Source organism: Ananas comosus, linkage group 19, assembly GCF_001540865.1.
Source record: "Ananas comosus cultivar F153 linkage group 19, ASM154086v1, whole genome shotgun sequence".
NCBI classification, from domain to species: Eukaryota; Viridiplantae; Streptophyta; class Magnoliopsida; order Poales; family Bromeliaceae; genus Ananas; species Ananas comosus.
The window spans coordinates 8,664,992-8,681,480 of NC_033639.1; the positions used below are offsets into that span (position 1 = coordinate 8,664,992).

At 33.9% G+C, this 16,489-nt stretch overlaps 3 protein-coding genes and 1 non-coding gene across 8 annotated transcripts; 2 read left to right on the forward strand and 2 right to left on the reverse strand.

The window, feature by feature from the left end:
- Window positions 1,750-8,478, reverse strand: LOC109725165 (putative clathrin assembly protein At5g35200). 5 transcript variants are annotated; one of them, XM_020254251.1, is made up of 17 exons: window positions 8,293-8,477; window positions 7,764-7,849; window positions 7,039-7,181; window positions 6,888-6,957; window positions 6,210-6,307; window positions 5,790-5,931; window positions 5,481-5,581; window positions 4,830-4,913; window positions 4,665-4,715; window positions 4,509-4,574; window positions 4,074-4,139; window positions 3,877-3,957; window positions 3,692-3,769; window positions 3,080-3,262; window positions 2,927-3,002; window positions 2,729-2,844; window positions 1,750-2,418 (listed from the first exon to the last, which is right to left on the reverse strand). In XM_020254251.1, the coding sequence occupies exons 3-17, from the start codon at window positions 7,138-7,140 to the stop codon at window positions 2,122-2,124; spliced, it is 1,611 nt and encodes a 536-aa protein (XP_020109840.1). In that variant the 5' UTR covers window positions 7,141-7,181; window positions 7,764-7,849; window positions 8,293-8,477; the 3' UTR covers window positions 1,750-2,121. The 5 variants fall into 5 exon arrangements, with proteins under 5 accessions (XP_020109840.1, XP_020109841.1, XP_020109842.1 ...); XM_020254252.1 differs by lacking the exon at window positions 7,764-7,849 and having other exon boundaries at window positions 7,039-7,169; window positions 8,293-8,478; XM_020254253.1 differs by lacking the exon at window positions 7,764-7,849 and having other exon boundaries at window positions 2,729-2,841.
- Window positions 9,654-10,464, reverse strand: LOC109725050 (germin-like protein 8-2). The gene is made up of 2 exons (XM_020254102.1): window positions 10,353-10,464; window positions 9,654-10,238 (listed from the first exon to the last, which is right to left on the reverse strand). The coding sequence occupies exons 1-2, from the start codon at window positions 10,462-10,464 to the stop codon at window positions 9,703-9,705; spliced, it is 648 nt and encodes a 215-aa protein (XP_020109691.1). The 3' UTR covers window positions 9,654-9,702.
- LOC109725047 (germin-like protein 8-2) lies at window positions 11,850-12,671 on the forward strand. The gene is made up of 2 exons (XM_020254096.1): window positions 11,850-11,961; window positions 12,076-12,671. The coding sequence occupies exons 1-2, from the start codon at window positions 11,850-11,852 to the stop codon at window positions 12,609-12,611; spliced, it is 648 nt and encodes a 215-aa protein (XP_020109685.1). The 3' UTR covers window positions 12,612-12,671.
- On the forward strand, window positions 13,291-13,363 carry TRNAE-CUC. Its single transcript has one exon. It is a non-coding gene; the product is annotated as a tRNA-Glu (tRNA).

Below are 16,489 nucleotides of genomic sequence, written 5' to 3' on the forward strand. Positions count from 1 at the left end.
ACCATGCCCTAACTAATGCAAAAGCAATAGCTGTAACAATTGCTAAAGCACATTTCTTTTGAACATCTAGAAGCTTGCTTGTAGTAGATGTCACTAATTACATAGTTAAAGAATTAAAACTGATATTATTATTATTATTTTTTAAAAAAGTATGTTATATATTAATGCTAATAGAAAATAAAAGGCCCGAGTATTTGTTGTTGCTTTTAAGACAAATTCTAATGTATTTTCTATCGTATCGATCTTTTACATAACATAATATTAGAGCCAGTCCTAAGCTCCCTCCATCCCAAAAGGTTCTGAGTTTGATTCCCTTTAACCCTAATCTTAATGGGAATCAAATATGGGAAAAAGGAGATTGTTGGCCTAAATGGGCCAATATCTTACCCTGCGGCGGGAGGTTAAGCGAGCCTAGTTACGTTCAAAATGACGTGAGGCTAGATTGGGCCGAATCATGTTCGAAGTGGTGTGAAGCTGAGCGACCCGAGTCACAATCAAGACCCGTGGGCGTTGCGTCTGTACGCTTTAAGTGAATTGGTTGTGTATTTCTATAAGCTCGAAATTTTGGGATTAATGATTAGCATTAATGATCCGACAAGTGGTATCAAAGTCAGAAGTCATGAGTTCGATTCCCGTGTACGCTTTAAATGAATTAATTGTATATTTCTAATAGCCCAAATTTTTTGCGACCAATAAGTTGCAGTTTGAACCATTTTTCACTTTAAAAATATATAGAAAGTCTCTGGCATTTCTTACAATCTCATCTCTCAGTGTATTTGCTGCACAGAACCTCTATCTAATACCATGAACACATTGCAATTCAGAGTTTGGTTAAATCCCGAGAATGATGTGTTTAAATGAAAGGTTAGGAACGAAATTACAATATTTTCAAATTTCAAGGCCTACTGAAAAATTTTACGCTATTTAAAATCGACCTTTTTAATCTCAAGCTATGAAAATGTCACACAATGCAACATCGAATTGCTGATAGTTTAGTACTTAAAATTAGAGATTGTTAACTTCCAAAACAACCTTGATGACCAGCACTAAACATAGAAAACTAGAAAGAGGAAATGCCACTAAAAGTATGTAAAAAATAATGCAGCTTTATCAAGTTTAAGTGCTAACAATCAAAGCATAAAAGTGACATAAGCCATGATATATGCAATAAAAATGTAAGATATGTATGTAGGGGAATATAATTTAAAGCTAGGGATCTCGCTTGTGTATGTGGAATGAACATGAGACAATCCACAATAATCAATTGGATAATTAAGTACCTATCATAATGGATTAGAATATAAAAAAAAGATTAAATTAAACCTCTCTTAATTGGAGCATGATATGAGCCACTAATGCAAAGGGGAAACAAAATATATCCAAAGAGGAATAGAAAAGAGTCATGATTGAGTGGCTTTTGCTACAAAAGTGAGACTTATATATTCACACATTCAATGATATGTGGAAATAAAAGTGAAAAGAGATCACAAGAATATGCCACTACAAAATAAAGTTAAAAGAGTAAGGGATGTTCTCATGACACTCTTCATGCTATCAAATGTGTGTGGCATAATATCTTCGCAAAAAGCTAGGTTTGATCATCGAATGCGCGATCACTGATGTGTGATCAACGAGAATTTATTTCTTGCAACTCATAAAGAAATGGAAATTTCATTAATGATGCAAACTGTTTCATGTAGGTATGCATGTATATAAAAAAAAATGAAAGTTTAAGCTATGACATTCAAGTAATGCTAGTGTAGCTCGGATATATTCTGAATATATAGCAAGCATAAAAAGAGAAGTAACCGATTTCTCAACATGGGTCAAAAAATAAGAAGGAAAAAAAAACAAAAAAACAAAAAAGAGAAGGATAAAAATTTACACTGGTTTATGGAGGACTACTCACATTCTACCAAGAAAAATATTTCAGACCTAAAAAAGCAAAATAGTTAAAAAGTTTCTAACTTCCATCTTCGCGGAGATTAAGAAAATAATCGAAACAATAGAAAACAGAGTAAATTAGAGACCTACTTTTCACTGCCTACCTACATGTTATAATCTAAATTAGTTTCTCTGCTTTAACATGTCTACGACGATTTCCAATCAAGTAAATTATTATTACATAAGGCCTGAGTACGGATTATACGGGTTACCAAAGGGATTGGTGGGATCATGACCCGTAGAATGTTGTTGCTGTTGCATCATCAGAGCTTGCTGTTGTGCCATCGCAGCCATTTGCACGCTGCCAGGTGGCGCTATGCTATTGGAGGCAAAGAATGGGTCCTGAGGATATTGAACCGGCTCGAAGGGATTTGGCGCCACCTGCCCCATATGGTAGGCCCCGTTGGGATTTGATCTTCTTGTAATCGCATCGTCATATAGACTGTCCAATGTCAATTTGTCGAGCCCACCAGCCTGAAAGAATTGAAATGATAGAATTTTAAGTCCTGGACTGACAACAAGAAGACTTCTGGGCATTAGGGGAAGGTTTGTTTTCTAAATAAAATCTTGGTGAGGCTGAATCCCAAAGTTTCATTTCTAAGAGGGTTAAAGTTTTTTTAAAAAATTCCGGCAATAACTTCTCCCTATTGCCCAGAATTGAAAAGTGTCTAGTGTTGCAAATTTGCAACCAATTCCGATGAGTCAAACATGTATGGCCATCTTTATAGATGCAAAGAGAGTAGGAAAGAACGAGACCCAGATTAAAAGCAAAATTAGCTTTTACCAGTTTACTGTCGGCAAGAGCACTTTGATTGGAACTTGGTATGCCAAGGAGTTCCAACTCCCACCCCGTATCCCCGCTCATTATCTCAGGAGTAGTTCTATTGATTCCTGGATCTTCTGTATACAATTTCAGAAGAAGACAAGTTAAAGAAGGATATGAAAAAATGATTTTGCAAAACAGAAAGTTATTGCAGTTCACCGTTAGATACGATAGCAAGTGCTAAGGCATTCTTCTCTTCTAGTTCACTTGCAACTTGGTTGAAGTCGTCCAAACACTGTACAAAGAATATGGATTAGCAAACACGCAAAGACTAGAATGAACTTAGCAAGTAGTCCGTGGTTTAGTTCATACCAGTAGATCATTAACTGGAGTTTGAGCTTGACTTTCAACAGGAGCTTCAACAGTTTCAGCTAATGGTAGTTCAGGAAATCTTTGGCTTGTTGGCACAACTGGTTCTGGCTTTTGATCATCATCGTCCTCATTTACTTTCTTATCCTCAATGGCTAAAATGGCCTTCGGGGCTATGCCTTCCAGCTAGTAAAACAACGTAATAACGTAATGTTAGGAAAGAATCCAAAGACAGATTAGAGAAGCTTGTTTCATTTCCCAACTGAAGTGGAAGCATGCACATATTTTTAAATTCAACCCAACCCAAAAGAAGTATACTATCGGCCGGTTTGGCTGATATGAAAAGATGACAAGGGGTGAACTTTAAAAAAAGGCTCTGCATCATGCTAAGTAATGAAAGCATTAAAACATCTTCGCAATAAGCTCGCAATTTGCTCACAATATTTTTTTTCATTTCTTAGTGAAATTTATGAATATAACTAACCAACAAAGGGCAACTAAAGAATTATTATGATCATTACTACTAGCGAGCAACAAACTTAAACGCTTTCTCTAACAATCTTTACAAATAGAAAATCATAAAAGACTACTTCACCAAGTGATCGGTATGTGTACCGCATTCTGATTGAAACGCGAAGCATGTTGAGCATCCTTTACATACTCTTCCATTGCTGTAATGAAAGATGCAGGTGGCTGCAGATGATTCAATAGAAACACAGAGAACAAGTTGCATTGGAAAAGGAACGAGGTTAAATTAATAAAATAAAACTCAAACAAACACGAATGAGTGAGGAATATACCTGTTCAATTTTCACAAAGCATTCCATTCGCCCAACATTGAGTCCCTTGCAGAACTCATAGAATTTGGAAAGCCTGTCAGCCTATAACAAAAAAGAAACTTCTTCAGGAATTGTGTAGATAATGTAGCTATTCCAAAATTGGAAGAGAAGAACTATTTCAGTTAATAAAAGGCATTAACTAATGAAAATCATCATACCTGCTGCCCTGCCTTGCGGTAAATCTCAAGTGCCCTAACAGCATCATGGCGCTGCATCTCAAAGAACTAGATCAAAGAAGAACAATTAATTATTTCGCAGCTGGAGCAGGCTTGGCCTGTCTAGAGCTTCTGCAGAAGTACTGTTCGAGTAGATTTGTTTTAAGAAGCAACAAGAACTTTCATTAAAATCTCTTCTACAGCTTCTTGCTACTACTTAAGCAGAAGTTTCAAATTGGAGCTTTCGTTCGCAAGGCCCAAAAGCTCATTGTAGCTTCCCACCACAAAAAAAGCTCCAAACTCTCTGTTTGCTGAATGATTAGTTTGTGGAAGCTTCTGTTTTCTATAGTGGAGAAGCTATTTCAAAAGCCAAGCCAAGGAGCCCTTAGTAGATTTGTGACAAGAACGCATATAATAATGTAATTAGCATGGCACTACCTTGTCAACCAAATTAAGAGTTCCACCATTAATCGCATTGTATATCTTAACACTTTCATGAGCAACCTGCGTGGGGAGTTGTATTAAAAGACAACAATGAGAGAGTAAGCATAACTAGTTAAATCAGTAATTGTTTTGCTTCCATATGCCACTTACAATTGAAAGTGCATATTTGATCACATTATTGTACACAGCCACTCCTTCAGGCTGCAGCAGCAAATAAGTAGAAGTTTATCAGAAAATCGCTACTCAGATAAAAGATTGTGTGCAGACTGCAGAGAATATAATGTTTGATACAGAGAGGCACGAAAAGTTCGTCACCTGGCAACCAAGAAGACGGAATAGAAGCTGCTGCAAAGCTGGTAATTGCTCAAGCAATATATTCGTATCAAGATTGGAAATTTTCTGTAACCAGAAGTGAAATCAAAGAAAATGAGATTATTCCATTCATTGGATATCCTTATTTTACATAGTGTGCCTTATAGCAACAGTAGTAACAATTTTTACAGTTGGACTGTGAAGATGGTATATTACATGGATTAACAGATCAAATTCTAAATAATCAAGGAACACAGTTGCTCTAATATAACAAGAAAATTGGCAATTCTTCTAGACAGGTGGTCAAATCCAGAACGATTCAACAGTTACTGAGTAGTAGAAATGACATAAATATAACAACAACATCAAGGACCTTTAAGAGATCTGTCCTTAGAAAGCAGAATAATTCATAATGCATTTACATATCACATTAAATTCCTTAAATTCCATTTCATCATTGAGAACATCCCGCAATAGACAACCAACCAGCTTTTGTTCGTAGCAATTATCTAGTCAATGTAAAATTTAAACCATTTGAAGAATAAAGAGGAATTGCGAAGATACTTCTGCAATTGGAGATGCCAGCTCAAATAACATAAAACAAGAAGAATGAGGAAAGTTCGGATAAAAAAATATAGAGATCAGACTGCATACAGGGCGTTCTGTCTCAACATCATACTTCAGAACCCGAAAACATTCTAGTCGCTCCTCTAGGAACAGAGCATAGGTTCGAACCCAAGCAGAATAATCCCAAGCTACAAAGGGGGAAAAAAAAAAGAAGCAAAATTAGTTGCTTATCTTCTTCCAGAGACACTCTTTTGTTGTTCTAACAATACGAAAATGCAAAGCTTTTATGAAACAGCAAAGCAGAGACTTAATTAAATAATTCAAATAAAAAGAAAGCATAATGAAATGAAGAACTCAGATCTGAATTACAGCATTATAAAGGGAAGGGACTAGTACCGCTTGGGCTAGAATCATCTTTGAAATGTGATAAATTCAGCATATGGCTTCTGCTCTGGTTATAGCTAGCGAGTTCTTCTCGAAATGTCGGATCAACTTCTCTCAAAGCACGATGAATAATAATCAAAATTTTTATGGCTACCTAATCGAGTATCAGAAAGTTAGTCAAGTCAAAAAAAGAAAATCATGTAAACATCTTAAAAGTAGAAGATTGAATTTGGATTTTACTCGTGCTACACATGTTGATGCTGTTCTGCACTTCAAAGGAAGGATTAGGGAAAAAAAAAAAGGAAAAGAGAAAAATACGGACGGCATGGCACTGCGTTGAATGTAACCACACAACAGCTTTCACATCTTGAACTTTTCTACAGCAAAAAAATGTGGCAAAAAACAAAAAGCAAGAGTAATAAGCAGACATACAGCCCAATTACGTGTCTTGGCAAGCCGCCTGGCGAGAGCATTGACGCAATATGCAACATCAGCATGAGGTCTCGAGGCAGATACAGCATCAAAAATAGCTGTAAGAAATGGAAAGACAATGTGAAAAGCCTTGCAACCAAATCAATCTTTTTATTAAATGTTGCATTACTTGTAATTGACACTTCTAAACTTACAATATAATTTGAAATGGGCACAATGCACCACAGTACCCCTTCTAGGAGGTTCCATTTTGGTCCCCAACCTCTTTTTTTTTTTTTTTTTTCGTTAAGTCAGTCCTAAACCTTTGATAGGTCCTTTCACATTCCACTGCAATGTTACCATTTTCATTAAATTATTATGTTAAATTGGATGGAAATGCCCAACAATATCATATGCAGAGTCTAAAAATTTCTTTAAGTGGCAATTAGATGACAATTACTTGGGCATTTCTAAAGGGCACATTGCACCAAAATCCCAATATTTAGGATTCAATTGTAAATTTGTAATAATGAAAGGTTGGGGTCCAAACTGGAACTACATAAGAACATTGAGGTTCCTGGTGCAACTTACCCACTTGAAATCCCTAGGAAATCCGTAGGACGGAAACAATGAAATTTAGAAAATAATTCTTAAGCATTTTGTTCTGAAAGAACAGGCAGAATAGGATTAGGTACTGACTGCGTATGTGCTTCTCCTTTGCCAACTGCTCAACATGATTAGTGGCCTTGACGATGGCAACATCCAGCTCCTAACATAAAAGGTTTGAAATAAAAGAAGTCGTAAATTGGCAAAGCAAATTGAGATAAACACGAATTGCAGAATAAACAACCTTGTAGTCACTGTTCACTTTTGCCAATCCAACTGTCGTCGTGTCTTTTAGTGCTCCAAGAGCTTTTCTGATGCTCTGTTGAGTGTTACCGCCCACTGCCATGTTGTTGCACTGAAGTTTCTGAGAGAAGGCTGTACAAGTTCCTACAGATTATTGAAAGAATTCAGTAAGATACCACCAAAGAGGAAATTCATATCTTCTCAAATACCACTTGGTGAAGGCAATGAAAGTATCAAGTGGAGAAGTGCATTTCTGATTCACATGACTAGTTTTGTTAGTTGGAGATACTACGAAATGTATAGAATCAAACTGAAGCATGCATCTAATATGTTTCTGACGAGGAATGAATGACCCACTAAATGGCGAATTTCCTCACTTTGAGCAAAGTTGTGCTTGTAAATGTTACATGAATCAAAAAGGCATAATGAACTCTATCCAGTCAACTTGGTTCGGTTCCATCTGAAACAAGCAAGATAAGAGCATAACACTAATGATGTAAATTATAAGCTAGAACTTACTAGTCTTTTATGACAGAATACTAAAACAATTTAAAACCATACAAGTTTTAGCAATTTGGTAGCTTGCATGGCTACTACCCTTTCCTAAAGAAACACCACTACTTCAATATGGTAAAGAGCGTTTCTCATTTGGTCAATTTTCTTATAATTCAAAAGACGAAAACTTCAATCCTCTTTTCCAAAGTAAAGTCTTAGCAGAAAGAAAACCCTTTCAGAAGCTAACTCTCTTCTCCACCCTTCGCCGCTGATCCGACAACCATGTCCTCACATTTCCTCCTGATTTTTCCGATACCCTAAACAGTAGAAACAGAAACCGAGTTCCTAAATAATCTCGACTCGAATAAACACAGCAGAGTTGTGAATTCTCTTCCAAAGTACGCTTAAACTTTTGATCTGAAATGGTAACCACAAGGGATTAACTACAAACAATTCTTTAAAGAACCATTTCTATGTAAAGTAATTCACGTAACTTCGATCAAAAGGAAAAAAAATCACCAACAATGTAACATTCCAAACCCTAATAAACAAATAACAAAAAAAAAAAAGAAGAAAAAGAAACAGAGTATTTATCCAAACGAACTCATATACGCATTCCCAATTCCCCCTAGCACCAAATTCATGAAACTTACGCATCAAATCGATTATAAAATCCTACGCGAATTGACTCTAATGCTACAATCGACAATTTGAGATCACCTCAACTCAAATCACGCAATGGGATTAAGATTCGACGAACCTCGATTGAGAGAGAGCGAAAGAGGACGACTCCGCCGCGGAGATAGGGATTCGCCGAGGGATCCGCGAAGGAGACGACGATTACGACGACGACGACGACGCAGAATCGAAGCCAGATGGATTCGAGAGGGTCGAGGAAATGGATGCTGGGGAGAAGGGTTTGGTTATTTATATATGAGAGAGAGAGAGACTCGTATTTATGCGCGCATAAAAAGAGAACCCGTCGACGTTGATTGAAAATAATAATAATAATAATAGTAAGGGATATTTGATAATATACCTCTCAAAACTTTCCAAATAACTCGTTTATTTTTACTTTTTTTTTTCCAATACATCATACATATCTCCCTCCCTTATTATAAAATATCCTACCGTTATCACCACTTAAATTAACTTAGATTAGACGTAAGTTAAATATCTTTTATAGTTAAAAAAATTACAATACTAATTTTGTCTTTAACTTAAGGGCAAATAAAAAATGTTAGTGACGGTAGAGAAATATATTTGAAAAGATCAAAAGTCAAAATACCCTTTGCGTCCCTGACTTAAGGGCAAATAGGAAAAGTCGGTAATAGTGGAAGGGTATATTTGAAAAGACAAAATAGTAATTTTATATAGATAACATAGTTCATTAACAGATTTTAACTCTACGGATATATTTGAAATAGATTGGAACGTAAAAAAAGTATTTTCAATATTAGCCTTCTAAGAGAGGTAAATCAGAAAGTCGGAAATTTTTCAGAAGTATATAAGCAATTGCCCCTTAATAATAATAATAATAATACTATTATTATTATTATTATTATTTTGGGATAATTACCCATGTATCCCTAAATACTCGTGAAATATCTTATGTGCCCTTACTATATTTTTGTTTTAAATATGTCCTTTTTATATTTTTCGTTATTCAAAAATATTCCCGCTGTTAATTACTCCATCCTACATAAGCTAGTGTAGTTTTATCAAAGTTGTTTTAGCCCCAGGCCCCAGCATACATATATATGTTAATTTCTTTGCCATGTCTCAACTATAAAATTTCTTATTTTATTCATTCACAAATGACAAATAAACTATGAGAATCTAATATAAATTACATAATGTTTATGAATCAACAGAAGAACAAATATATATTTGTAACCCATAATTAATATAGTTAGCCAAGTGCTAATTACAAGTGTCGCATACATACGATAATAGGACAACGTTTACCCAATATATATTAAAATTAAAAGCCATATGTATATATAAATATATAAATCAAACAAATAAATTTATTATTGAAATGCATGCAAACAGATACAAAGTGTTTGCTTATTCAGAACAAGCACAAACAATCGACTAATTAACTACTAAGCTCATACATAAAGTTAACAGCGCCCTTCAAGGACTTTGATTAATTGCTCTTGATCATTTAGAATTGAGTTTGGAGCCAATCGACAATCTTCTTATCCAGCTGAAATGCCTTGGCGAGAATATCATCGGAGATGGGAGGGTTCGACCCAAAGACTGCATTAGCTATGGTGATCACATCAGGGTTCTGGCTGCTGAGACCTGAAATGCCAAAAGCACTTGTCTTCCCGACGTTGAATTGGAAGTGAATAAGCCCTTCGGGAAACACAAACACATCGCCCTTATTCAAGATCTTAGAGAAGAGCTTGTTATCAGGGTTAGACATAACGAAACCGACGTAGAATGTGCCTTCCAACACCGTGAAGACCTCAGTGGCTCGCGGGTGAGTGTGAGGTGGGTTGAGACCATAGGGTGCGAAGTCCAATCGGGCTAAGGAAATGCCGAGCGTGTTGAGTCCAGGAAGCATCATCGCATTAACTAGAGTTGCATTGAACCCAAGTTTGTTCATCGTGTTACCCGGTTGGTCAAGCCCCTTGAAGAAGAAATCTTCGGGGGTGGTAAAGTTCGGGTTCTTACAAACAAACCCATTCACAAACACTGCAAGAAGAAAATTAAAACACAAATCTAGTAAGACAATATTAATCTAATCACACTAAAATCAGTAACCAGAAAAGAAAGAAGAGCAACAGGAAGAAAAGGATACAAACATACCTGGAGAGTTCTTATCAGCGACGCAGAAGTCTTGCAAAGGGCTAGGGTCAGAGGCAATGGCCTGAGAAAGGACGAGCGCGAGGAGAGCAAGGAGGAGAACGTGAGAAGCCATATCTATAATTTCTCTACTTAGCTAGTAAATTAGACGATGTAATTAATTGAGTGTGTTATATGGTGCTATGAGTTAGAGGAGAGTGGTATATATAGAGCATAAGGCTATGAAAGAGTCCTTGATAGCTAGTAATTAATTAATTGATTAATTGAACATGTCAAAGCCAAGTTACCTTAATTTCTCTTTAATTTAATTGCACGCATCTTTGTCCAAGTACTACATTTGGTTGGGTCATGGTGTAACAACACAATAGGTAGATTAATGATCTTAATTACATTCTCCAACTATATCCTTTTTAAATTATTTTTTTCCATAGCAAAGATAATTAATTAAGCTTTATGTGTCTCTGCATGGAAGAGTCGATCTTTGTATTGCGACACGAATACACCATGTGTTATTTGATTGGGATTTTTATATATTATAAAAGTTTTGAGCTTCGTGTGATTTCTATAAATCATATATACTCCATTGCATATATATGCATATATAAACTCTTTTTTTTGTTTGTTTCTAAGTAATTAATTTAAGATTTTTGAAGAAGTGATAAAAAAAAAAATTCTATTACTATTATTATAAGCTAGAAAATGGTTCTCCAAATTTTTAACTAAATTTATTTTTTAAAAATTTTGTTCTACCCTAGTAGGTGAATTGGCTGACTCGTTCTAAAGATGGAAACATCAAATTTCAAAGGATAATTAGAACGAGTCATATTATTTTTTGAGGTAGGTGAGAATGAGATTTGAAAAAAAAAAAAAAAAAAGGAAAAAAAGTTGGAATTAACAGCAAACCATTTTCGATCTAGTTTATGATAATTATGGTAGTCTTTCTACTATAATTCTTCAAAAACTATATATCTTAAGTTAATCTCAATGCCCAAATAATAAAACTATATCTTATCTAAGAAATTAACAAAAAATAGGCCTGATTATAATTAGACATAAACTTTGAAGATTAATTAATTAGTGGAGTATTAATATAGAAAAAATTCCTTATCAAATAAAATGTACATATACATGGGCTACGGATCAAGCCATGCGGATGCTCACGAAGTTTACCGTGGTCGTGGAATTAAACAAGTAATTAAATAAAAAGGAATAAAAATAGTGCAAAAATATATAGTACGTACGTAGCCATGCATTGCTCATGTTCAAATATGGTACTTAGTCAATGATATATTCAAAGGAGAAAATCTTACCTTGGCATTGACATGTTCAATTAATTACTATACCTAACGTTGTAATACTCTTCCTCTAAAACTAGCTATCAAGGACTCTTTCATAGCCTTATGCTCTATATATACCACTCTCCTCTAACTCATAGCACCATATAACACACTCAATTAATTACATCGTCTAATTTACTAGCTAAGTAGAGAAATTATAGATATGGCTTCTCACGTTCTCCTCCTTGCTCTCCTCGCGCTCGTCCTTTCTCAGGCCATTGCCTCTGACCCTAGCCCTTTGCAAGACTTCTGCGTCGCTGATAAGAACTCTCCAGGTATGTTTGTATCCTTTTCTTCCTGTTGCTCTTCTTTCTTTTCTGGTTACTGATTTTAGTGTGATTAGATTAATATTGTCTTACTAGATTTGTGTTTTAATTTTCTTCTTGCAGTGTTTGTGAATGGGTTTGTTTGTAAGAACCCGAACTTTACCACCCCCGAAGATTTCTTCTTCAAGGGGCTTGACCAACCGGGTAACACGATGAACAAACTTGGGTTCAATGCAACTCTAGTTAATGCGATGATGCTTCCTGGACTCAACACGCTTGGCATTTCCTTAGCCCGATTGGACTTCGCACCCTATGGTCTCAACCCACCTCACACTCACCCGCGAGCCACTGAGGTCTTCACGGTGTTGGAAGGCACATTCTACGTCGGTTTCGTTACGTCTAACCCTGATAACAAGCTCTTCTCTAAGATCTTGAATAAGGGCGATGTGTTTGTGTTTCCCGAAGGGCTTATTCACTTCCAATTCAACGTCGGGAAGACAAGTGCTTTTGGCATTTCAGGTCTCAGCAGCCAGAACCCTGATGTGATCACCATAGCTAATGCAGTCTTTGGGTCGAACCCTCCCATCTCCGATGATATTCTCGCCAAGGCATTTCAGCTGGATAAGAAGATTGTCGATTGGCTCCAAACTCAGTTCTAATTGATCCATGACTAGAACAATTAAAATATAATGGATGAGGGAGACCTAATATTGTGCGATTTTATTAGTTGGTTGATATTGTTTGTACCACTTAGTCTAAATAAACAAGCACTGTATTTGCATGTATTAGTAATAAAAGGGAAGTAATTATTGTCCTAATTTACGTCTGCCTATATTATGTGTTGTCATAAAGTTTTGTTTTAGAATATTTATAATTAATTAATTACGGAGAAAATTTGAGAAAGCTCCGAATCAGAACTTTAAATCTGCATGTAGTGTGATCTATCCCGATCAGTCCTAAATGGAGTGATAAATTGAAGTTAAAAATAGAATAAAAATTAATCCATCTTAGATCCGACAAGAAAAGGGGCATGAGATGGGTGACCACTCCGATCCCCAGATCCATGCTGTTTACATCCCTATGAAGGACTCGAGATTAGTTCGGCGGCCGAATAGGGTTGTTTTGCTCAAAGGCGTGTTTTTTAGTCAAAAATTCTCTATTGGTCGCCGAAGCTTTAAATTTAGAATTTTTTTTTGACAAAATTTTCGCATCATAACTTGTCAGATTAGTTATGCTAATGCTAATCAGTAATCAATGCACTTTTTCTTTTTCTTTCTTTTTTGGAGGATTTAAGGAAATAGATATAAATAAAAAAAGTAAAATTATGAAAAATTAAAATCCGTTGTAGTCTAGTTGGTTAGGATATTCGGCTCTCACCCGAAAGACCCGGGTTCGAGTCCCGGCAACGGAATTTTTTTGCTTTTTTATATTATTTTTAAATTTTACCATTTTATTTTTCTTAAAGGAAAAAAAGAAATCACAGTTTCATACTTTGGCTTCGTTTTCGTTTGAAATTGCGAGGAGATTGCGTTACGTGCCGTGAGAAAATACGTTCAATACCAAACTAAGTCTTTCTAAAGTTTCAATTTTGATAATCAAAAAACTATTTTTTTAATTTTTTAACTTTAAATTAAATTTCACCTTTTTTTCCTGAAGGGGAAAAAATATTCACAATTTCACACCTTCTGAACTTTAGGCTTTTCAAAATTATATGTCTAACTTTCAAATTTGATAATTAAAATTTTAAATTTATCAAATTATTCAATAGAACTTTCAATATTGATTTTTTTCTCATTTTTAACTTAAATTAAATTTCGCCATTTTTTTGCCTAAAAGGGAAAAAAAATTACACCTCCTGAATTTAAGGTTTTTACAATTATGCGCCTGACCTTTTAATTTTGGCAATTCAATTCTCTAAATTTTATCAAATTATTCAATAGATCTCTATTGTCAATTAAAGTTACAAATTACAAAACCGTTTGATTTTATTTCTTACATATATATATATATATATATATATACACACACTAGTCGAATTTACGTGTAAATACACATAACAATTATTATAATTTATTTTAAATCAATATAAATTTGTACATTATATATATTTAAAATTTTACAATAAAAATTATATTTATAAATTAATATGTTATATTTTATTAAAAAATATTTACAATATCCTACAGTGTTCTTTTTTTATATACATCGAACATTTTTATATACTTTTGGATTTTTTATGAGTCAAATTTAAATATGTGTTTTAAACTAAAAGCATTAAAATTTAATTCACATTTACTTTAAAATTTAAAATTTAATATTGATCCACCGTAATAAAAAAATTAATTGTTAATTCAAATTTGATATCAAAAATTAAATTTAATTCATAATTTAAAGTTTTTATTTGAGATATTTTCTAACAAATTGATTATAATTGTTCATAGGATTGAATTTATAAATAGATAGAAATGCTATTTTTTAATAGATTAATTATAACTATTTTATTTGAGATATTTTTTTAACACATTGATTATAATCATTTGTAGGGAATAGATTTTTATATACAGTAGAGATTTAATAGATTGATCATAATCGTTCGTATTCGTAGGGAATATTATTTTATTCCCTTTTGGATTCCGTCTGTCATTATCGGAATTTCTATACGCTTTTATATATAGTATAGATAGATATATTTTTTTTTTTTGGTATATATGAAAAAGTAACAAAATTGAAGATAAGTTCATCTTATTCTTCAATCCTCAAGCTTAAATTATCAAAGTTGGAAGAAAAAAAATAGGTTTCTTCGTATTTTGAAAACTTTTACATAATTCATATTTTGAAAACTTTTAGAAACTTGAATTGAGAAGAGCGGTATATATATTTAACTATTTGAGACTAATTAGAAGTTTTAATTACCAAAATTAAAAGCTAAAGCGGCCATTTGCAAAAGACCTAAAGTTCATAGGGTCTTGTAAAAATCTCTATTTTGCCTCTTCCAAATTTAAAATTGTAGCTTTTAAGCTCATATATCCTAACTACTTCATCATTATCCTGTACACATATATTTATGATGCAATTGGTCAACTGCTTTCACACTTATTTTATCCTTAAAAATAAGGAAACAAGTAAAGTTAATTAGTACATAGTATGGAATGTTTTTCATAACATTATCTAACTTGCGAAAAAATGAAATATTCTTGTACATTCCAATTATTGTTAAACGTACTATAGATATATTTAGTAAGTCACCCAATTGCAGTACACAATTTGTGATGACATATAACAACAGAAACGGTGTATATCGATATTTTTAAATATCGGTACAGATTAAAAAAAATATTGTTGGATAAATTACTGGCACTCTTGAAAAGTGTTGCTATATATGGAATCACTATATGTAGGGTCGTCTTGATATTTGGCACCCACTCCACCAGTGATCTATGGCGGAGGGACACGTGGCAATTGTAACCCTCTACGGTTTCTGCGAGATTTTCCCGGCCAAACTTCAGCTGTCGAAACCCAACCTCGTAGTCGTTGGCTGCGGCGACAGAGCAGGAAAAGGGGAGATAGTGATCAAATTTTCTTTTTCTTTTATTTTCTTTTTCTATTTGTAATCAGGCCGAGTGGGCTGGATGGGGTTGGTTAAGTAAAGAAACTTTTTGTTTTTTATTGGATGGGACTTTATATTTAGGTCTTAGTAGATTTTTTTTTAAAAAATTTAACATAAATAAGACACTTATACAAAAGTATTTTAAAAATATGTCTCTATAATTTAATTCTGTTGTAGTGGTAATACAGTAGTAAACGTTATAATTTTAACTCTTCTAAGCAATTAGATTTTAAACATGAAACTTTAAATACCAATCAGCAACTCTTTGTCGCTCACTACTGTTTACAACATTAAGGCTCTGTTTGGATGCATAGCTAAAAAATTCCATGGAATCTTAATAGAGCAAAACTGAGATTTTTAAAAGACAGAGAGATAAAAGCCCAACAGCTATTCAGCTAATATTTGTACGGAAAGATTTTTTTTCACCTTAACCAATATATATATAGGCTATTTAAATTATCTAGAAATCACATTTCATGATTTTTTGGCATCACTAACTGAACAATCAAAGAGTCACAAAATCTATAATTTTAATGGCCGATATAGTGCGTTTGCTCGTTTAACGGTATAGAAGAGTTCAAATCAACTAAATTTTTGTTAAAATTTTTTTAAACTATTTAAAATAAGATCTAGACTCTAGATCTTAAATATAAAAATTATATCATCACTTTTTAAAGGATATTCATTTCCAGTCATTCATTTTTCTATTCATTTGATGGACAAGAGAACAATATCGAAAGTGTGTGAAATTTAATTTTCAGATAGTTTAAATAGTTTAGATCATGTTTAACGATGCCGATCATCAATTTGAAAGCTCTGTCATCGAAAATAAATCGTTAGTAAACCGAGCCGTTTACTGCCGATAGTATTCTAGCAAAACTCTATATATATATATATAGTTGAGCTAGAATGCTATCGGTAGCAAATGAA